General features: G+C 40.8%; 1 protein-coding gene across 3 annotated transcripts in view; it reads right to left on the bottom strand.

Annotated features, from left to right (window-relative positions):
* Positions 1–267: 267 nt before the first annotated feature.
* Positions 268–14,461, bottom strand: part of LOC106960559 (protein turtle homolog A-like) — a 59,116-nt gene continuing 44,922 nt past the window's right edge. The window contains exons 12-21 of one of the 3 annotated variants that reach the window (XM_015053699.1): positions 13,771–13,921; positions 12,458–12,569; positions 11,049–11,239; positions 10,216–10,445; positions 9,874–9,958; positions 8,691–8,852; positions 7,354–7,390; positions 5,069–7,132; positions 4,160–4,233; positions 268–3,133 (exon numbers count right to left, since the gene is read on the bottom strand). In XM_015053699.1, coding sequence (XP_014909185.1) covers positions 2,970–3,133; positions 4,160–4,233; positions 5,069–7,132; positions 7,354–7,390; positions 8,691–8,852; positions 9,874–9,958; positions 10,216–10,445; positions 11,049–11,239; positions 12,458–12,569; positions 13,771–13,921 — 3,270 coding nt within the window. In that variant the 3' untranslated portion in view covers positions 268–2,969. Of the gene's footprint in view, positions 3,134–4,159; positions 4,234–5,068; positions 7,133–7,353; positions 7,391–8,690; positions 8,853–9,873; positions 9,959–10,215; positions 10,446–11,048; positions 11,240–12,457; positions 12,570–13,770; positions 13,922–14,461 lie in introns of those variants that run through there. The other 2 variants (XM_015053700.1, XM_015053701.1) reach the window with 2 other exon arrangements.

Below are 14,461 nucleotides of genomic sequence, written 5' to 3'. Positions count from 1 at the left end.
GATTTGTTTTTGCTCAAATTTGTGTATTTATGTGACTGTTCATAACTACTAATACGAACACAATCAGACTTTTGTGTGAACAGGACATGAAGGAAGCTAATGAAAAGAAAGCTAAGCTAACAGCAATGTTTGTGTAGTCGGTGCTAAACGTGGCGGGATTGTGATGCGATGCAAATCAACACAGATTTCTATTTTTAAAATATTCTAATGATATTCTTCTGTTATTGTTTGAACTTACATGAAATGAAGCTTGTGACAATTTCAAAATATAAAAACATACTTTAATTTTTAACAAACATACAGCAACTTTGATTTAAAAGCATAAAAGTCGGCTCAGATCTCCAACCTACAAAGTGGCAGCCATTGTTTCATACTTTAAAGCCATCTATTTACAACAAATTTGTCTTTTCTACCAAATTAAAATGCTGAATTTACAGTTTTAAATTCCTTTTGAGGTTTTTCTTATCCAGAACTCTTAGAAAATGACAATATATTTCCTGAAAATAAAACCTGTAACATTCAATCAATTGAGTATCTCTTTCTAAAAAGAAACTGTCATAAATTTAACATCTCTTGCAAAAAATACATCTTTATTCTATATTTCTTTTCAATTTCTTAGATGTCATGAAAACCTAACAGAAGGAAATAAAATGAATAAAAAGCATAATTAATCCTCTGTGTAAAGGATTACACCTCTTACACGTCTAAACCTTATAATTACAATAAAAGCTTGACGTTTTTTTAAACACTACAATATTCTCGATTAATTAAATTTTACGCAAATTGATTCTTGCCTCTGCAGATGAATCAGAAACTCATGAGGATTCATGTATAGTTAATTAGTTTTTGGACTTGATTTATCCTTTTATTAAAAAAATATTCACATCTTTTAATATATCAACAATAAATCACAGGCGATAAAACCAAAAAACGGTTAGACAAATAGGAAACCCGGTGAGTTGATTAAAATTAATTAGAGAGAAAAGAAAAAACTTTTTTTAACCAGTTTTATGAAATCATTCAAACCAAAACCTGAAAACAGATAAAATTATTCTGATTTATTCCTGGATGACGCATTCAGCTCATACCACCATACAGAGCCCACGAATACTTCAAACCTCCTGTAAAATGCTTATACCTGCCTGTTCAGTAGTTCGAACACCAAATATACTTAATGTGCTTTAACATGCTCAGTGGAAACTGTTTTAGCACCGTTACTACTTCCTTTTTTATAAGCCAATTATAGGTGAAGAAAATAAATGCCGCTCCCTGATTGGCTGGTTTGTAAATGCTATAGCCAACAGTGTGTCAAGTAGCACTGGGACTCGACTGCATTGCCAAATATTTCTGAAATTTTCCCTGAATAATTTAGAGTTGATTTACAGAAAAGCTAACACTAATTAGCGTGTAATGTGATAGATGTAAAGTGTGTCAAAATGTGTTGATTTATACTTTGAATTCATTTTGTTTAGTAAGTTCAGTAAAGTCCATTTTGCACTGCAGGGCCCGGCCCGGCTCGGTTCGACCCGGTCCCATTGGTGCTCTGGCCCTGGTCGTTTTGCATTGAGCTGGACTCGCGGCCAGCTGAACTACCGCTGCAGCAGGCGGGATTTCCCGGCTGGAGCGACGCCTCGTTTACAGCCTAAACGACTTCTGATTGGTTCATTTGGAGAAATGTTATTTACATTTACCATTAAAACCTTTGGCTGAAGAGGCGAATGTAACCCCAGTGTAGGGTAAGAATAGATTATGACAGGAATTTATAGATGCAGCATAATGAAATGACAGCCATCGAGAAAGTCTAGTGCTTCTCTGATCCAGCGATCTGGTCTTTGTCCCGCCCCCACAGCCAGTGAACCAATCAACAGCCAACTCCAAACCGACCCGATCTGGCTGGCCTGATTGGCACCGCAGCTCTCGGGGTTCCAGGGAGCCGGGTGGTACCGGGCTGGAAGTGCTAATGCAAAAACGATCAACCCTGCTTTTAACCTGGACCGGCCCGGGTCGACCCAGGTCTGGCTGTGCAGTGCAAAAAGGACTCAAGTTATTTTCTCCAGACATTTATTGTGTTTTAAATTGTGTTACGCTGCTCTTGGCAGTTGGTGGTTACCATAGTAACCGGTAACCGACACTTCTGCCCCGTTTCTGTTGCCGTCGGTAACCGTTGTACGTTTTAGGATCAGCTCTGGGTTTTCTTTCAAGGTATATTTGAACACATATTTTAGACAAATGTAGTATTATACAGTGTTTCATAAGTAATTTTGCTGTGTTTTGTTTACGTTTTTAACTGTTAATAATGTTGTACATTTTAGCTATGTTTAATTTTACACATGCTAACTGCTGCTAACAGCTGCTAGCTGCTTATTGGGCGCTATTGCCATGTAGTTTGTTTAATATTATTGTACACATAGGTTCAATACACAGGGAAGACAAGATTTTAGCTAAAAAAAAACATTTGTGGTAGCGTATTCCACATTTTGTGGAGTTTTGACAAAGTTTTGCATACATTTGTAACGGAAACGCAGCTACTGCCTCATGTTATTTATATTCTCCCATATTTAAGAACAAGAAATTACATTTTAATGCTCTATTCGTTCTCCCTAGTGAGCAAATCAATACTAGCTGGGAAAAAAAAAGTATTTTCTTTGTTTCAGTGCATATTGCTGAATCTCACAGCATGAGAGTTTGTCTAAATCCTACTAGATGATTCATCCACAGTTAGCAAAATAAACAAAAGGATTTGTAATCTTTGTGGTAAATGCTAAGCATAATTAGATAAAATGTGAATTTCTGTGCTAAAAAAGACCAAACCTGCCAAAAAAAGCTCTCGTCTTTGGTCATCTTTTATCCACTCTTGGAATAAAATTAAATAAAAAAAGAATGAGGTTGATCACAGAAGAGCTCACTTTCTCCAGCGTGAGCTTTTGTCACCCGGAGCGCCAGGTGAGATGAGGCGAGCGGCGGCGCTGTCAGAACAGCACGGCGTCTGGTTCTGGCTCAGCAGAGCGCCTGCTTTGATGCCCCGGCAGCGACGCGAACGCTGGGGAACGTTTCTGTGCTTTCTCGCAGCGCGGCATGCTGGGACGGCTCCGGTTGGCAGCAGGCTTCTGTGGGTTCGGTGGTGGGAGAATGCCTGCAGGTACAAAAGGAAAAGAAGAAGTTGTGAAATTACAAGCTGTGAATTTTTTTTTTTTTACCTCAGCTGGTATTTGATGTATAAATTTCATCTCCTTGATGGTGAACATCCATGTGTGAGAAACAGTCACAGTTTAAGGGCTGGATATTAAAAACGGACTTATCCAAGAGAGACCTGACCTTTCTCTAAATTTGTTCAAGGATATATATTTACAAATGTCACCCAGGCAGAAGAAAGTTTTGTAGAAATTAGTTTTTTAAATGTTGGCTTCCGTCACAATCCAAAGCTACTTCAATAAGACAAATGGTGAAAGTTAAAGAACATATTAGAGCCATTGTTATTGGTTAAGAATATTACTTTTATTACAGCTGTGGTTTAAACAGGAATTTGCCCTTAAAGAGACAGAATTTCTATGCTTGTAACTGCATTTTTTTTTACCCTGTTATGAAATTCTCACTACATCATACAGGTCTTGATGTTTTGCTTCATTTTTTTAATTTCATATATTTCACATTTTTTGGTTGCCATTTCAAAATGTGTAAAAATTAAACATAGCACCAGGTAAAATATTTAATACGTCATGCTCAAAACTTCAAAAGGCCAACATAAATCCAAATACACCACCTAAAATGTACTTTTTCTATATTTTTATCATTTTGGACTTATTTTTGCAACATAATTTATATTCTTTTCCATACTCATGACCTGATCAATCAATCTAAATGTCAATATTTCATTCTGAATTTACTGTAGATATTTCACTGGAGGTGAGGCTTTAAATATAAAACTACAAAAATGAGTAAAATTAAATAACAGCATGTGATAATGTAAATTTGCTGCATAATACAAAAATACAAAATAAGAAAGATTAATATTATAAAGTACACAGTTTAGGTGACAACAGTGAAACAGAGCTACTATGTGGATAAGTATAAAAATCTACTAACTAATCTATTAAGCAGATAATTTGGGTAATTTTGCTTTAAAACATTAATTTACAATCTAGAAAATTAAAATTCTCACCATCTTCTTCTCCAGGCCGTGAGCAGACGTCACCAGCATCCCATTCATAATTCTCATCTACCGAACACTGCCTCCTAAAGAGGAACAAAAACATTAGCCGCAGGCGCTAGTGTTAGCATGCTTTACTTTTTTTACATTAGTTTTTGGTTGGGAATTAGTATTAGTGAACTCTTGAAAGATTTAGCATGATAGCCCTAGTATAAGCTTGCTAACAATCGCTTCATTGGCATTAGTATGCTGGTGTTTACCTTAGCATAATAAATTGGAAGACAATTCTTTAGCATGACTAAATGTGCATTGTATACTAATTATTCTGCTTATATTAGAATAATTGCTAATGTTAGCATTATAAATGCTAACTTTAGCACAATTATCTTTAGCATGTTTATGTTAGCTTTAGTATTGTCACTATTATAGGAGTGACTTATTTAATTGCAGTATTTAACAAAATTTGTATATACTGCCATGCTAAAGCTGTTATATCCATCATATTTCATGCTAATTTTAGCTTTAGCATGATAAAATTGACATTTTGTTACCTCTATCAAACCAACACCAGGAGGCAAAATTTAACAAGCAAAAAAAAAAAAAAAAACATTTTTCTAAGCAGGATGTATTAACTTTAGTACGTATTATTAGGTTGCCTAGAATACGTCCTAAAGGCACTTTAGCATAATAGCTTTTACATCAGCATGCTAAGCTTACTATTTGCATGTAAAGCCTCTATGCACAACCTTTTCTGAATTATATTCTGAAATGTGCTTTGTTCTATTCAGTTACCAGTTATTGACATTTCAGACATTTGATGAGTAATGGGCTCACATTGATAGTGACCATAAAGGATTATATAAAATCCCTGACATCGTCTTCAACTAAACCAAAATTCAGTAAGTCGGTGTGACTCATCACCTTCGTTTTGCTTCTGTTTGTCCACCTTCCTTGTGCTCTGATCCCCCCTGAGAGTCCTCTGCAGTCACAGGTGAGTCTGTCAGCGTTGGGGACAGGTGAGACAAGGGCATATGCCCATTAGCAGTCTCCATGCTGCCGCGGCCGCTGCTAGCGTAGCTGCTGTAGCTGCCACCAGAGTCTGCCACTTCCTCGTAGCCTCCCGAGTCCACCTCCACTGCCTCCAAGTCGTTGCTGATGGGCGGCAAGTATGTGGAAACCTCCTTCAGGCTGACAATATAACCCGATTCCTTCATTGTGTCCTGATTGGGAGTTGGATGATTGGCAGTGTCAGCTGAGGGGCTAGGTTGGCGGTAATGGGGCACATCAGGATTTGGACTGCGAGTTGGACCCGCAGCAGTTGAGAACTGTTGCTCAGTTTTGGTACTTGTATGAGACAATTCAACCGAACAGTCCTCTTGGCTGAGTGACTCTACCCATGCGGATGGTGTGAGAAAGGTACTCTTCTTCTGTCTCCTCAAGTCCAGACTCTGACTTCTCTGACTGCGGTCCAAGGTTTTGGAACCTCGGGTCCTAGCTCTCCAGTGTTCTGGTCCTGAGGTTTGCTGACCGTGATGGGCCATGTCAAAGCTGCTGACAGAAGCATTCCTGCTGCAATTGAAGCTTGTGCTTCTTCTCATGTCTTCATGCCTGCTTCTCTGAGACAGCGAGCAGCCATGTTGAACATGAGAGGCAATCCTGTGGTGTAACATGGGCTTCGCAGGTTGCAACGTGGGCAACTCGTACTCCGGCTCGTCTACGCTCATCTCGACATACGACTCTTTGCCAACTGAACCAAATGGTTCACTGAGCATTTCGTCCAATCTTGTAGAGTCTCTTACTGTATCTGGAGTGTTTCTGTTGCTGTGAAACATTGTGCCATTACTGAGAATGTTTTCTTTTTGTGGATTGTGGAATGAGTGACTTATTTGGGGGTCAAAGGATGAGAATCGTCTTGGACTATCGTAGCCTTGTGATGGATCTACTCGACACCTCTGGTGAGGGAGAGTTGAGGTGTCAACAAAAGAGTGGCGGACACCATTGGGTTTCTTATTAAATGACTCAAGAAAATAGGGAGAAAAAGAAGGAATGGAAGGGGGAGATGTATTCAAATGATCTCTGATTGGATTCAAAGTTGAACTTGAGTCATAAGGATGGGCTTCCCAGTTGATTGAGGACGATGTAAGGTATCTAGATCTCTCCTTACCAACGTGACGATAAATGTTTGGCAAGGTCCTGCTTTTGTATTCCCACATAAGACTCTCAACACTTTCGTCCCCATTGCTTGTTTCTCTTTGCTCTGTCTTGACTGTCATGGAGTTTCTATCTAGTGTGTACAACCGAAGCTCCCTTTCCATTTCTTCTCTCTCCTGTGCCAGCCTCAGACACCGACTAAGGTTCCCTTTCTCACGTTCATGTTCCATTTGGAGAACCAAGCTGCTCGCTGTTGTTGAAGGCTGACCGATGCTGGCTCGGAGATGTGGGAGGACGGGAAATACTGGAGGCAGTCCAGTATTTCTGCTGAGACAAGGCATGGTGCAAAAACTGGTGTTTGAGTACAAGCTGTTCTGATCAGGCGAAACAATGTAGTTTTCCTGAAGTGGCGGGAGTTGACCCAAGCTGCGCATTTGACTTGAATCACCCTCCAGTTTAAACGGAGGAACGTCAACAGAAAGCACACACGGCAGGTCTTTCTTGTCCTCCTTTTCCAAGTGGAGTGACACAGATCTTTTGGCTCTGGAAATTGTTCTGCTGTTAACACTTAATGTGTCATAGTCACCGACTGCAAACCGGCCATCTGGACCTCTAGAGATCAACTCAATGGAGGGAGAAATTAAAGAAGTTGTCTTGGTAAGGCGGCCTCTGCTGTAGGTTGGCTCTAGAGTCCTGCGCCTATTCTCTGTGCTCAAATTGGAGCAGTCCGTCTGAGAGGAGGAAGTGGTAGAAGAGATTGTGGGGTAGTGGGAGCTGGCTGGGAGGAGGCTTTTCTTCAACAGACTGTCTGGACTACTGGAGCCTGAAGTCTTACTGTGAGAGTGAGGGGAAAGATGGGGAAGGGCAGAGGAGAGAGATTTGTAAGTGGAAGAAAAACTGACTGCATTTAAGCTCAGCCAGGAGCTTGGATAGATCATTGCGAGGGAGATAAGAAGATGAAACAGAAACCTGTTGGCATTTTCAGCACATACAAAGGAAGGAAAAGGGAAAGGTTACTGTCTAATATTGCAGTGGAGTGATAAAGGGGTACTCACATTGATGGGGAGCACTTATAGATGGCAGGAAGGGGTTCTGAAAGGGAGGGATGAGGTGTAAGATGGTGCACGACTTTCTGACCAGGAAGTGAAAACCAACCAACCCCATCAAGAGCCCATTAGAAGGATCCATGATTAGTTTTAACAGTAGACTTTATTTGAGAAATATTTTAGTTGTAAGAATACAGTAATAATACTGTAGGTTATTTAGTTTTTAGAAATGTTAATAAAATATTGTCACAGGAACATGTTGTTCACGCTGCAATGCATGATGTCTCACTGCCTGGCTGGGTCCAGCCAAAACAGCATGAGTAATGTCTTTTCAATTTGAACTGGAGTGCGTTGAAATCGATGGGAATGTAAAAATCACAAGAGGTGATGAAGATGAGGAGAACCAAACAGAGGAAGAGGGACAGAGTTGGCCGTAGCAGCTGGTGTTTACTGCTGCTGCCTTCAGCTTTGTAAATGAAACAATGAGTGACACGTACTTCAGGTTTGACTGTGTGATCCAGTAAGTACTGCTATAGCTCTGTGTCTGGTCTGAACGTAACGGGGCGCCAGTAGTGCCCCGTTATGCCCCGCTACTGGCACAGAGCTCTGTTAGCACTTAAAAGAGCTTCCAGTGCCGAGTTTTGCTCGTACAAATGACTCCAAGTCTTCTGGAGAAAAATGTTGAGGGCACAAATGTACATCTTTGGAAGTTGTGTTCTGCTCCAGCTCTCTCCTACTGTTCTCTTCTTGTTTGTCATGTGGGAAATTATCCAGATTCACCTCACTGTTTTCTTTTTAAATTACAGCCAAAAGTGACACCATGTGGCTTCATCTAAAATTACACCTATCAAATATAATATGAACAGGTAAAGTTAGCCTTTCTGTGTTTACTCTGTAGATTCCAGTACAGATTGGACCATTATGCATCATCAACCCAGCAGGTGTAAAAATGGCGACCTCCATGGGTGAAAAATCTAACAAAAGATGTAAATGTTTTTGAAGTAATTATGAGTTTTGGTGTACCACAAACACCAATGTTTTAGTTAATAGAAAAATTACAACGTATTTAGGCCAACATGTTAAACTAATCTTGGATCCCTTTGATGACTCAAGGCAACTAGGCTAGCTAAAGTTAATTACCCTTTAATTTATCACTGCCTATTGAGAAATTACACAAATCAGTAAGCAATATGAACAACATCCATAATTTTTACAACTGGATGGATGAGGAAGGGTAATTTATTTCACAGATATGAAGTGGCTCGATATTTTACTGAATAAATGATCACATTCAACATGCGGTTCATTAAAATGTGCCGAGTCTTCACTGGAGGATGGATACGTACCGTTCTCCGTCTTCCTGCGGCGACGGTCCCTCCTGCGGCTGACCAAGCAGGCAGAACCGAGCAACAAGACCAGCGCCAGAAACATGAAGCCGATCCCGGCTAGCACACCGGCTAGCAACGGCTCCGGGACAAACGTAGACGTAGCCGCGAAGCTCTCCGTCACTGAGAACAAACAAATAAGTGACTGTAAGTTTAGCCACAAGTAGGAAAATAAATGACTAAATTCCAAGTGACAGCATTTAAGTCACAAAACTCAGTACAACTACAACTTTTACTACTGCTACCGTTACTGTTATTGCTACTGCTACTATTACTACTACTATTATTATTATTACGTAGATTTTCTTGTCTTGGGAGTTATTTTGTGATAATTTTGTCTATGTAATGTAATTTTTTTGTTGGCTGTTTCGCCCAGTATATTGTACAAGCACATGAATATTTTAACATGGTTTTAATTACAAATTTTTGATAATTATTGAGTGATATATTTCATTAAATTGTGATAAGAGGTAAGGCTAAATTAGTGTTAATTTCTTTTTGCTCCTTTTCAAACAGAAAAGTAGTTTTAAGCTAATTATTTTGTTCCTAGTTATGTATTCATATGTTTTCTCTCCTTGTTTTTAAAAAACAGTTTGAAATAAATAAATCAATAAACTCAAATTAGGAAGTTTTAAACCATTTGTTCAAACTAAATGCTGATTAGTCAACTTGATCTTTTGCCAATTTATTTTGAAACATTTCTTTGTATCGTTTTGTGAGCCCAGTTTTGAGAAAGAGTCCATCTTATTTAATTTTTATGTCTCCCTCTTAATAATTATTCTCATTGTTGTCTTTCTACAATCCTGAAAGCTGAAATCTTGGTAGTCTGGTTTCCTAATGGAGTCTGATCATCATAATCAAACCTTGAACATGTTTGTTTTGCAGCCAGATGACTGAAGCTCAGCACAGCTGTTTAAACAAAAGCAGATTTGAGTTGAGGCTGATTGACTCTTACGTCTGATTTAACATTCACGTCACACACAAATAAAAGTCGAACAAGAAGAAAAAAAAATTAGTGTAGCTATTTCTGTGGGCCGGGCTCGAAATGGGCATCGTTCCCAGGGGTCTCGCTCTGATTCCTCTCGCTGAGGAGCGACGGCGTCACTTTGAAGAGGAGAGGCTGCTTTCTCTCTCAAACTCCTACCTGCGGTGGAGACGTTGACTGATGGACCGGGCTCGCTCAGCAGCTCCCCCCGACGAGAAAGCATCCGCAGCTCGTACACACGGTCCTGAAACCACACACACACACATATACACACACAGGGAAGATGAAGCCACACTTTGTCAACACACGGCGCTGTCTGCAATGCTAATGAAGTTCATTTGAATTCATGTAGACCCGTACAGGAGAGGGAAGGGGGAGATGAGGCAGGCACAGGGAGGGAATAAAAAAATAAAAGATGGAAGTGATGACTGTCATGTCGTCTACTAACTGAAACCACTGCAGCACAGACGGAACCAGAGGGCAGAGCGACCGGCTCTTTACCTTCTGCAGACCCCTGACCAGGAAGTGGCTGCTGCTGGCGTTGATGTTCTCCTCCAGATTAAACCAGTCCTCTGCTGCGGCGGCGGCGGCAGAGCGGGACTGGAGGACGAAGCCTGTGATGGGCGGCTGCTGGGCGTCAGGGAGGGCCCACTGCAGGATGACACCTGCTGAGCTCTGATTAGCTGACAGCGAGGCGGGGGGCTTCGGTCTGACGCTCCTCTCTGGAGAATCTAATGCGGGGAGAATCAGAGACTTTCAGTCAATCAGAGGGAAGAAATTAAATCAAAGCAGAACCCCGAGTGTTCGGGACGAAGGAGGAAGAGAAGCTAACGTTAGCTCCACTGAGGAGAAAATAATTAAAGAGGCAGTATTACATGAAATCCACTTTACATCACGTTAAATATTATTTCCTGGAGTGTTGCTTTGATCTCCATGGCAACCATTCAGCTGAAAACGCCTGGGTGGAGCTTGAGTAACTTCATGGCAGCTACTTTTTACTTTTACTTGAGTACAACTACCAGTATTTGCATAAAAAAGTTTTTTTTTTGTTTTTTTTTCTGCTGAAAGTCAGACTCTCTTTGGCATTTCTGCCAGTAGTAACATCCAGCTGTTGGTCATGTGATGCGAAAAAAGTGTTTCAACTGCAGTTTTGTGAAATATATCCACTTCTAAACCACCTCATCCTAAAGATTTCTTCAGAACTGGCAAATTTATTTTCCTGCTTTCAATTTTATGGCTTTTAAGCTACTGAGAGAAGCAGGTTGTGTGTAAATATTTGGTTTTGGCTAAGTAGAGACAAAAAAAATAGAGCAAACCAGAAAAACTGGACTGACCCAAAGTGCGTGCAATTACGATCTCGCTGAAAGGCCCTGTGCCAAACTTATTCTGAGACAAGACGCTGAACTGGTAGTCGGTGGCGGGAGAAAGGCCCGAAACCTGCAGGCTGGTACCGGATGAGGAGGGAACGGGTACGGAGAACCATTCCTGCCTTCCGTCGCCACCGCTCGCCGAAATCCTCTTCACCCTGCAGAGCCGGAGAGACCGAGAGAGGAGGAGGAGGAGTGAGAACAAAACAGCAGCAGGGGTTTCTGGGAGTCTGGCTGTATGAAACATGACAGGAAAGTAGGTTTCATTAATCATTCATGCTCATCATCTGCTCGGGATTTCACGGCAGAGACAAGCTCTGATGGATCGCCGATATTGCACAGAGCGCACGCAACTCTAATTAGGTGTGATTTTTATCTTTCTACCAGAGATGAAGCTTTTATCTGACCTTCAGGGCTTTAAGAGGAAAAAATAATCATTAACCTATTCAGAACGACAGGAAAATATTCCGGTCAGTCTGAAAATAAAAGACGAGAGCTTTGATGCAAGTGAAGTGAAGTGGTTCGATTTTTTAAGAAAACTTAATGGAAAAGGTGATTTTTTACTATCAGTTATCTGACCCTTCTCCACCTTTTTAAGACGTGTGAAAAGTGAAACCATCTGTCAGGGAACAATACGATCCTTTTAAAGACAAAGTTTAACTGGAAGGAAATACAAAAACAAGCGGCCATGAACTCTGTCCATGTCAGGTGGCATAAACAAAACATAAAAGGAAAAACTGGATCAGATTCAATGTGAAAATGAGTCTGAGCTCAACAAAACACATCTGCTGATTGTTTTCTGTTAAATAAGAGCAAATATGTGTCAAAACATTCAGAAACAGTGTCTCCAGTCAGAGGCTTCTTCAGACTGGCTGTAATACGGACTGCTACAGGAGAATCTACAGCAACTCTTGAGAAATTTGTGAGGCAACTTAATTTATCTTAATAATATTACATTTTAAGGATTTAAAAATGTGAATAAATTCTGGCACAACCGGCCCTTTAAGACCATCCATGATCTGGATTGGCACAAAACAAAAATGAGTTTTATTCCTGTTCTGGTTGAGTGAAGTTTGTCTGGATCCATTTCTGCTTCCATTCTGTCACATAAAACCCCAAATAAACTCCCTGAAGGTCGCGGCTGGATGATAAAAACTCTGACTCACAAAAGAAACAAGCTTATTACGTCGGCTTTTATCAGCCGTTCTCTATCGTCGCTCTCGGGGCCGAAGCATCGTAAAGCTACACTCCACTCCGCCAGGAGGTGATGGCAGATAAATGAATTCCTCATCCCGGAGATCAATAGAGCAATACTGGGGCTGTCGATGGTCGCCATGGTTACGGCCCGAGAGGAGAGCAGGCGGCTTTACACCCACCAGACTGAAAACGTCTGTGCTGATCCCCCGTCGAAGCCGGCCTCCCAGGACAGGTTGGCCCGGCTCGGCCCAGGAGAGACGGCCAGCGCGGCGGCAGCGTGGGGACTGGTTCCTGCAGCGAGAGCAGAGGAGAGGAGTTGGTGGAAACCAGCCAGCGCTCCAGATACCCGACGGAGCAGAAGGTCAGAGGTGCAGCTACTGAAGTTCTGCATTTATACATCGGAGGCGGAGCGGAGCGGAGGCGCCGGCTGGTACAGGTGGACCGAGAAGATTTTAGGACAGAAAACTGCTCATGTAATCATGATACACCATCTCAAAAAAGAAGATAGCTGCTAAAAAAAAAGATGAACGTTTAGAGCGCTGGATGCAAATATCCTCATAGAAAGTTTAGTGGAAAGAAAAAATGTGGTGGTAGAAGATCAAGCGATTATGATATACGATGTCAAAAAATACTTAAAAAAGACAAAAAAAGAAGACTGCTGCAATGCCACTCCCCCTGGTGGCCGGTCAGAGCGCTGGATGCAAATATACTCATAGAAAGTTTAGTGGAAAGAAAAAAGGTTGTAGTAGATCAAGTGAGCATGATATGCCATGTCAAAAAAATACTTAAAAAAGACCAAAGAAGAAGACTACAGCACTGCCACTCCCTCTGGTGGCCGGTCTGAGCATTGCATGCAAATATACTCATGGAAAGTTTAGTGGAAGGAAAAAATATGGTAACATGTGATCATGACACACCATCTCAAAAAAATAAAAAAAATAGAAAAAAAGAAAAAATTATTTTTTTAGCATTTATTTTTAGGGAGGAGAGTGCTGCTAAAATAGATAACTGTTCAGAGTGCTGGATGCAAATATACTCATGGAAAGTTTAGTTGAAGGAAAAAATATGGTAGCATATCATGTGATCATGACACACCATCTCAAAATAAATACTAAAAAATAGTATTTTTTTTTAGTATTTTCTTTTTTGGCGGGGAGACTGCTGCTAAAAAAGATAAACGTTCAGAGTGCTGGATGCAAATATACTCATGGAAAGTTTAGTGGAAGGAAAAAGTGCACAGAAGTCATGTGAGAATTGTTTAGCAAATATATTAGTTTATTTAAGAGGGGGTAAATGAAGAGTTGTTACATGGGCCTTAGCCATTTTTTCCCCTGCTTCACTTTTGCCTTCCACCAAACTTTCCATCAGAATACTTGCATACTGCGTTTTGAACATCCAGCTTCATTACCAGAGATCATGTGTGCTGATTTTTGTCATGCTAGCATGTTTGCTGTTTATTTTACTGATCACCTGCTGGACATGTCGGACTCACCCAGGACAAAGACTCGTGTGCGGGTCTCTATGGATGCAGCGCGGTTGGAGACGCTGCACTCCCACTCCCCCTGGTGGTCCTTCAGAAGAGGCTGCAGCAGCAAGGAGCCGTTGGGTTCAATGGAGTAAGAAACAGAACGAACCGGGTCAACCTAAAAAAAAAAAACAGTACACTTATTTACACAGAACAGACATCTGAAAATACTTTCAGTTTTCACAAAATTAAGAGTCTTTTACTTTCACTTGACAATTTTCTGCAACTTTATGATGATTTATTACCTAAAATCCCAGAAAAACACAAATGTTGGTGGTAGTGATCTGACAAAATGTGTTAAAGGAATGAATGAGATACCAGAGATGATCTCTCAGTTATAGCAAGCAGAATAAAACGAGATAAAACTGATAAAACAATTTTAGAATATTTTCATACGTTCCCTGCAGTCGAGATGTTCAGGACAACCCAACTTTAGATAATTACGTGTGAACTATATGGGTCAACTTAGTCCAGAGTAAATCAGAGTTAAAGTAACTTTTTCCAGACTGGTTTCTTTCTAAATCCCTGCAGAGGAAAAACAGTCATGCCTCCCCTCGTCATCCCTTTGGATGGTGTTTCTCTGCTCTCTTCTTGGAGGTAGTCCGGCCTTTATCCCGATAATGTGGCTTCTATCCAGGTGAAATGGACGGTGTGGATA

Source organism: Poecilia latipinna, unplaced genomic scaffold, assembly GCF_001443285.1.
Source record: "Poecilia latipinna isolate Pla-1442-1.1 unplaced genomic scaffold, P_latipinna-1.0 Scaffold1195, whole genome shotgun sequence".
Lineage (NCBI taxonomy): Eukaryota > Metazoa > Chordata > Actinopteri > Cyprinodontiformes > Poeciliidae > Poecilia > Poecilia latipinna.
The sequence above is the reverse complement of the archived record's forward strand: the minus strand, read 5'-3'. Positions and strand labels throughout refer to the sequence as shown.